We start from the raw sequence: 7,912 nt of genomic DNA on the forward strand, positions 1-7,912 counted from the left end.
GTCATTATTTTGGTTTCCTGTGTGATAGCGACATCTTGTGACGATTAATGCACGTACGTGAAAACAATGACTGCGTCGCAGAAGAGAAACCCCCTTCAAAGAAGCGCAAAAATAAGTCTAAATATGGAAAACGTGTCTAATAGCAGGCTGTATCAGTAGCTCATGTCTAACAAAACGATTAAGAATGTCTAGGTTAGTATTTTAGCCTTTATTACATGAAACCTGTACAAAAATCCAAATAAAATATTTAGTTATTGATATTAAAATAGTAACATAAAACCAGTAAATACATGCATTAAAAAATAATCTAGGCTAAATTTCAGTCAACCAATGCATTAAGAAACAGCACACAAATTTATTTTTGAAGCATAGGCCTATTCCGCCTCTTTCCTATTCACCTCGCCTTGTATAATTGTATCTATGTATAGATTTTCCCGCAAACACGTTTTACCCAATTGATGTATGGTGTACGATTCCAACAGAATTAGCCTACACGTTGTTTTCTGTGGGTTTCAGTAGTAATGTTCTGTATTTTCTAAATCCTGGAAATGCAACTTAAAAATAAATAAATAAATGAGCAAACAACAACTATTATTATTATTATTTTTTTAACTAACTAATATAACGGAAAGGTGCATGCCTGTGGTAATTTCTCGGTACAACGAATCTGCTATTGCGTGTTAATGCAGCCTGCGGCTGTGGCGCTCATTTCCGCGTTATTTCCTTCCAAGCGTTCCTATGGATTGGCGGAGCTCTTCTTAAAGCGTATCGACAACTTTTTCGCAAGCCTATCATGCTTTTATCGTTCTAATGGTTCTCCTGGGGTGGACGTGTAACCGCGAGCGTCGATAACTTGACTAGATTATGTTTTATTGTGTTGGAAACAGTGAGTTAAGCCGATTCAGAAATTGTTAGGCTGCTGGTCCGGCTAACGTTAGGAAGCTATCACTTGGGCCGGCGGTGTTTGTGCTACTTAAAAACCATGGCCGATGCGAACGACGGAGAGAGGACAGACGAAAAAGAGCTGAAGGGGGCAACGGGTGGTGAAGGTAAGAGGAGGAGGTACAACTTTTTGACGACTTCTGCGAGCTAGCTTTTATTCGGAGCTGTTTGCGCTCGGCGTGACGTCACACCGTTCACCGACTGTGGCTTGAAAACTACTTTCTTCTAAACCTCTTCATGTTCAAACGCCATAGTGGCTGATATTATAATAGCGTTTTTTTTTAGCTTAATGAGTTCATTGTTTTTCGTATTTAGCTTTTTAATATATATATATTTTTTTAATTTCAGTTGTTTAGGAACTTCCCGTGACGTCATACCGAGCGTGTGTGACGTATGTCGGGGCGTGTCGGGTCTGTCAAAAACAGCGTCGGGATTTTGACTCATGTCTCTTCGCTGTTGCTTTTTTTAGTCACCTTGCTTATTCCGCCAGTAGATGGCGAAAAGCGAGTATCTTTTTTCTTTTTATTTAATTGAAGTTTGAAGAAAAAAAAAATGAAGCTTGCATTTAAAAATATTTTAAGTATCCCAATTAAAAGAAAATAATGTAATTAAAATAATTAACTGTAATAGTTTTGACATACTCGCAAATGTATATTTTGTTCGATTGATTACATTTGAAAAATGCCCGATTTTTAATCAAAAGTAGCTCAGGGGCATTTGTGCGGGGGTCCTTGGTGAAAGTGTCCTGGGAGGTAAAATATATGTCTCTAGGCGAGGCTCCTTTGGTAAAATTCGCATTGCTGGGGATAAATGTTGTGTTATTAGAGTTGCTCAAGCCACAGACATGAAAAACAACCCATAGCAACAGTGTTGCTGTAGCCCAACGCCGTGGGAAAACTGTGGACATGGCAACACTGCTCTGTAAAGACTTCATTAGCATTTTCCCAAGATCTGTCAGAAATCCGTAAAGAGGCGGGATCCATTCAACCAATCAAATTATTTCGCGTTTCGTGCTCGAATGCTATTGGCTCGCTCCTATAGTCAGTTTTTGAAGACAGGACAGCAGACACGTTTTTCATAAAGTAAGCTTAAAGTCAAAAGAATCGCTCAAACCAATTCCTTCACGAGCAAAACGCCCATCAGAAGAAATTCACATTCAGACACTTTAATAACAAAATCTAACATCCGTTAAAAAGCCTAATAAATCGTTAAAGTTTTTGATCGTTTAAAATGAGTTAAAGTGCTTTTAAATTGAGATTATACAAAACATCCTAACCTTTAACCAAGGTGCTGACAATGATGCAGAAAGGCAGAAGTGAGAGTTAAAATTTGTCAGTGGGGCACTTTGGCTACACCGCAAGCTTTCTTATAAACCCATGTCATGACCTGTCTCTTAAACCAACTGGTATAAAAACAGGAAGTTGTTCCCAACAGAGGTCAGTGTTCACCACATGTATAATACACTCTCACCCCATTATCACGCCTAGGAATACAAAGATTGCTTCCAGTACTTTGACCTTGTATCCTTTTTTTAAAACGCTTGTGTGTTATAAAGATTATTAATCGCAGTCTGTTTTCCAATTATTTTCAGATGTCATGGATGATGTGATCATAGAACAGAGTGCTGTTTTACTAAGAGGGTAATTTCATAAAGTTCTCTATTTTATATAGCCCGTCTGTTATATTTTAAAGGCATGTATTTGTGTAAATAAATGCTTATCTTCACCGTTGCTGTGCTTTGGATTTCACTTGAAGGTATGTTATTGAACGAGTTACTGTAGAGGATCCGTCCTTGCACGTGAGTCACGAGGATCTAGGAGGAAGACCTCAGGAGGCAGATGATCCTCAGATCAAAGAGGTTGTAGATCAGCTTTTGAAGATAGCCGACGACCTTAACAAGAACGCCGAACTTCAGCAGTATGTATTTCGTTTTATTCAAACTTGTTTTTATTTGCGAGCATGATTTGTGACGGGAAAGAACAACTAAAGCGGCGTTTGGTAAAAAGGAGGTTTGCGACGATAAAGGAAGTGGCTTTGACTGGTCATGCGATCTATTAAACAAAAAATGGAAATTGCTTAGTGCCTTCGTATCTTTTATGAGGTACTGAAAGGCCTCGAAGAGGACATGGCGCACGCATTTACTCCATTTCGTGTTAGTCTTAAGCACCGTTCATATCGTCAAAAAGTCTTGTTTTATCATATATATGTATAAAAGAAAGATGCAGCTTTACGATTCTCTCTAAAAATCAGCTGAGCTCCTGTTTTCCGTGCCTGTCTTTTTAAATGCAAATGAGTTTCTGCTAAGGAAGGCAGGGACCAAAAATGTCATGGGGGCCATTTTCAAAATAGCAGCATCTTGGAGATCTCTAATCAGTTAAACAGTAGATGTTATTCCTCCACCACCTGCGTGTTACATCATTAACATTGTCTCTGAACCAATGTGTCTCAAATAACGGAGATGTGACCGTGTTCGGGTGACTAGCTAGTTCGTTTCCAAAACCATGCATCGTACTATGGTGGTTAATCGGGAGAGTTTTGTCGTTGTTCGGGAAACGCTCCTTTGGACTTTGTTTATAAAATGGTCATCAAAAAACACGCTTGTGAAACTGCTGCCCCGGAAAATCAAACATGGTTTAACAAAGTTCTCTTTCACTTGCAACCAAAACCACACTTCTTTCCAACCGAGTCCTGTGTAGTTCTGCTGAATGAAGCCGGTTGATGGTACACGCAGGAGAAATGCCCATATAAGGAGTGTGTCATAAAAGGCATGGTCTCCTCCACAATCAAAAAACTAGCAAAAAAAAACCCTCTCCAACACTTGTACGAACCCAGAAATAAGATTTTTGCCCCAGAAATACTGTTTTTTTTTGTTTTGTTTAGTTTTTTTATTTATTAATTTTTTTTTAAGCCCCCATCCCCCCAACTTTAAAAAATGCAAGAAATTTCAGGGTAGTCGTAAAAGTAACAGAAGCCAACTCGCACAACAAACTTACTAGGAATTTCATTATAAGTGCTTTATTGCACTGCACTTAATCCTGGATTATTTTACATTTTTTGCCCATTTCAAACTAGCAAAACATTTAATTTAATTAATTAAAATAATAAAAATAACATAAGGTAGCCTATTTAGTCTTGTATACATGAAGGAAATAAAAAGTAATTGTATTTTTCTCAGATTTTTCCAATGGCAAATTTATCTGCAGACTTCTTGGCAATTGGGTAAAATATTAAATATGTTTGTTTACTGAGATAATTTTTCTTATGGAGGAACATTTTACACACAAAAAATTCCCCAGGAAGTCTAAATTAGACCATTTTTCATCTATAAAAAAAAATGCTTCCTGACTAATTTTTTAGACATTTGTTCTTGAAATAAGACCAAAATTCTCAGCAAGGAAAGCATTTTTGCAGCGTGCATGAATGATTAAGCTGTTTAAACATCAATTACACTGTAATATGGGGGAGGAGACTAAAATAAACTCTTAAATTTAAAGATATCCTGTTCCCAACCAGATAAGGTCAACACAGACTCTGAATAAAAGCTACCTCTCTTTCAGAAACAGGTGTGACTTACCATGCTTTCTCAAGTTTGACAAACCCCATATTTTGAAACCCAAGAGTTTCCCTCGTTTCAGGGTTAACATACTCCACATTTTCACTTTTACAGGCCGCAGGTTTGTTGTTGTTTAGCAAAAGACATCCAGTTATAAACTCCCTTACCTCATTAAATATACACACGTGTAGAAATTTCCATGCTGGGTTTAGTTTCGCTGCGAGGAGATAGTTGAACAGCGATGATGAACCCGTTAACTGTCGTGCAGAAATCAAGCTAATTAATTAAATGCATTGCGCAGAATGCTTCAACATAACTGGATCTGGACGGAGATCATCGGTTTTCATTTGCGTCGGGAAAACTGGTCCACGTGGTTATCATTTCAGACGAGATGCATGGCTGAAGATTTTAAACCGTAACTTTACGCCGTTTCCCTTCACAGTCTCATCAGCACTGTGCAAGCAAACTGTGCCCAGGACGTCTTCATGACCGTGGCTAGGAGCATCTTTGAGGACGGCATTAACTGGGGACGCGTGGTGGCTCTGTTTCACCTCGCGTATAGGCTCATTTACCAGGTAGAGCTCTCATTTTGCCTTTTCGTTTAACACAGAATTGTAGCATTTGTTATTCAGTGTTTTAAAATATTGCTTCGCCTTTTGTTCTTCGTTCAAAGTGCCGTAGCATCGCATGAACGATTAAGAAAAGGAAATAATTTTTGATAAATCAGTTTTATTAAGCAATGCTTCTTTTGAATAATGTAGATGCTTTAAAACACGATTGCCTTTCGTTCCTTTAGGCTTTGACTCTGAACCACTTTGACATTATCAGGAGGGTCATTAGCTGGGTTCTACAGTTCATCAGGGAAAACATTTCTGCGTGGATCAGACAGCAAGGAGGATGGGTAAGTTGCTGTTTTTTTGCGTGCGTGCTGTCTGGCCACCCATGTGGAGCCACACAGGTCGAGCCAGACATGAGCCACCACACACGGAGAGAGACGCACCCACTCTAGCCAGGAAGTACATGAGCACAAACCCAGACACGTCCCGTCTAGGAACATCCAGACACACAAACCCACTGACCCAGCTACCACCTGATAAAATCCGAGATGTCTTTTTAAATTGCATATCAAAAAATGTCAATTTTTTTTGCTTTTCACGCGTCACGTAAGAGTAGGTGTTGTCATACTTTAGTGAGATGCGGTTTGCATGTGCGCTGCAGAGCTCCACGGGGCCGACTGCAGTTCCTGGGGCCACTCAAGTTTAATAGCACACATATGATCATAAAGGAAGCAGAATGCGGGGTGCTGGGTTTAGACTTCAAACGCTTAGGCGTCACGGAGAGCGCACTGTGGCCCTGAGAAATGGAATACAGTGAACATGTGACAATATTTACAGCGTGCTAAGCGGCATCGGCCCGAAGCATGCAAACCCATCCAGAGAGGAGAATGCATGCTTGTATCTTGATTTGGGGAGATTTGAGGAAGATCGGGCACCTGCTGTAACTATTAGGCAGTTGTGGCCTACGTTAGAGAGGTCGTCCTGTAACCCGAAGGTTGTTTGATTTTGAGTCTTTGTAGCAGCAGGAATTGTTGGTGGAGGGAGTGAATGAACAATACTCTTTTCCAACCTCGGTGCCCTTAAGCTAGGCACCCAACCTCCACAGCAAAAACCCAATACTCACGGCTGTGTGTTCATTTGGATGAGTTAGTTCAACTCAAAATGAAAGTTGTTATTAATAAGTCACCGTCATTTTGTTCCAAATCCGTAAGACCCTTGTCACCTTCGGAATACAATTGATGACATCGGAGAGCTATCTGAACCATCATAGACCGCATTTTCCCTTTAAATGGATGGTTCACCCAATAATAAAAATGATAAAATAATTAGATCCTCGTGTAAACACGTAAGATCTTTCATCTTTAGAACACGATTTGAGATGTTTTGGTGAAATCTTAGGACTCTCTGACCTTCCCGTAGACAGCAAGTGAACTACCATGGTCAAGGCACAGAAAAGTACATGTAGTTGATTCGTATTGGTTGGATGCGTTCATATGCAGGCTGTGTCTAACGCTCTTTCTTTCTTGTCACAGGAGGGCATTTTCCGCAGCGTGTCAAGATGGCGCACTGTGTCTGTCATTGCTGCGGTGGCTTTCATTGTAGCTGCTGTTTACTGGAGAAGAACACGCTGATGTGAAATGAAAGATGTGCCAGATTTAATATTCTCACGAATGTGCAAACTCGCATCAAAAGCAATACAGTGTGTAAGTTTTGTAATCATGTGGACCAATCATGGGGTCATACAGACCAATCATGCTTCATGCCTTGCTACAGTTAAAGACTTAAACAGAAACAGTCACTCAAATACACTGTAGCCTTTTATTTAGATTTGTTTTTTCTTTTCTTTTTTTTTTGCATCTCCTGCCGGCTGTTGTTGTGTCTATTGCTTCTATTTCAGCTGAGTCAAGAAACATCTTTCGCCTTCATTTATTTATTTAAGGGATGCATTGCTATACTCAAAGATTAAGACACTGCACTTTTTCTCCACCGGTGCCTTTTACTCTGTAAATTCTTTCTGGCTCAGGTATCAACTTTTTAATGTGCCACGTAACATACCAGCCCTACCTCAAATTATTTGAGACTAACTGTTTACCAAATATTTTTTTAATTATTACATTAGGAATAAGGGAAAGGGCTGAAAAAGTAAACTAAATATTTTTTTTAAGAACTCAACAGAGGTTTAAAATGCAGTTTAAGTGGTAAAATGACTGAAAGGTTTGCATGTTATTGGTGAAATACAGTGAATGTGGAAAATAATCTTTGCACACCTTGAAATAAATGACCATGAATTACTGAGAGATCTGTGAGTCTATGAATATTCTTTCATATATTCATATCTGTATTTCTAAATCTTTATTTTTAAGAATGTACAATCTGATTTTTTTTTAATTTTTAATTTGAAATAAAATAAAAACTACAAGACTTTCAAATCACATGAGACAATATTTTGTTCTAAAAAGAAAGATCCAAAAAAAAAAAAAAAAACCTTTTATCCACTAAATGAACTAATTTGGATGCCTGCTACGGGTCTCTAAAAAAGTTGGCAAAAGGCTAAAATTAGAGGAAATTCCAAAAAAATTCAGCTGGGAGAACAATTAAGTTAATTGACATCAGGGCCCGTATTCTTAAAGATTCTAAGAATCCTCCCAGCTCCTAATTTAGCTTTAAAATTTCCAGCTAGGAGTCTTTGCTTAAAATTATTCTAGACCGATCTGAATGCAGCTCTGAACAGGGAAAAGACAAATACCTTTATCTTTTTGAAGAGGCAGGGCTGACTTCAAAAGTCTTCAAAAGCTATGACACGGTCTTTTGAAGACTGTGATTGATTGGCTGTCCAAAAAGGAAATAAAGGCCCGCTTTT

The 7,912-nt window shown here is 38.7% G+C and overlaps 1 protein-coding gene across 1 annotated transcript; it reads left to right on the forward strand.

Annotated features, from left to right (window-relative positions):
- The first annotated feature begins 704 nt into the window (after positions 1 to 704).
- Positions 705 to 7,349, forward strand: zgc:153993 (uncharacterized protein LOC767645 homolog). Its single transcript, XM_043245419.1, has 6 exons — positions 705 to 1,049; positions 2,534 to 2,582; positions 2,698 to 2,859; positions 4,938 to 5,070; positions 5,292 to 5,396; positions 6,585 to 7,349. The coding sequence occupies exons 1-6, from the start codon at positions 983 to 985 to the stop codon at positions 6,681 to 6,683; spliced, it is 615 nt and encodes a 204-aa protein (XP_043101354.1). The 5' UTR covers positions 705 to 982; the 3' UTR covers positions 6,684 to 7,349.
- The last annotated feature ends 563 nt before the right edge of the window (positions 7,350 to 7,912 follow it).

Source organism: Puntigrus tetrazona, chromosome 7 (genome assembly GCF_018831695.1).
Source record: "Puntigrus tetrazona isolate hp1 chromosome 7, ASM1883169v1, whole genome shotgun sequence".
NCBI classification, from domain to species: domain Eukaryota; kingdom Metazoa; phylum Chordata; class Actinopteri; order Cypriniformes; family Cyprinidae; genus Puntigrus; species Puntigrus tetrazona.

Coding starts and splice junctions, on each gene's coding strand:
- zgc:153993 (XM_043245419.1), top strand. CDS start 983: ATGGCCGATGCGAACGACGGAGAGAGGACAGACGAAAAAGAGCTGAAG. Junction 2,583..2,697: donor AGTGCTGTTTTACTAAGAGG/GTAATTTCATAA, acceptor TTTCACTTGAAG/GTATGTTATTGAACGAGTTA. Junction 5,071..5,291: donor CGTATAGGCTCATTTACCAG/GTAGAGCTCTCA, acceptor TCGTTCCTTTAG/GCTTTGACTCTGAACCACTT.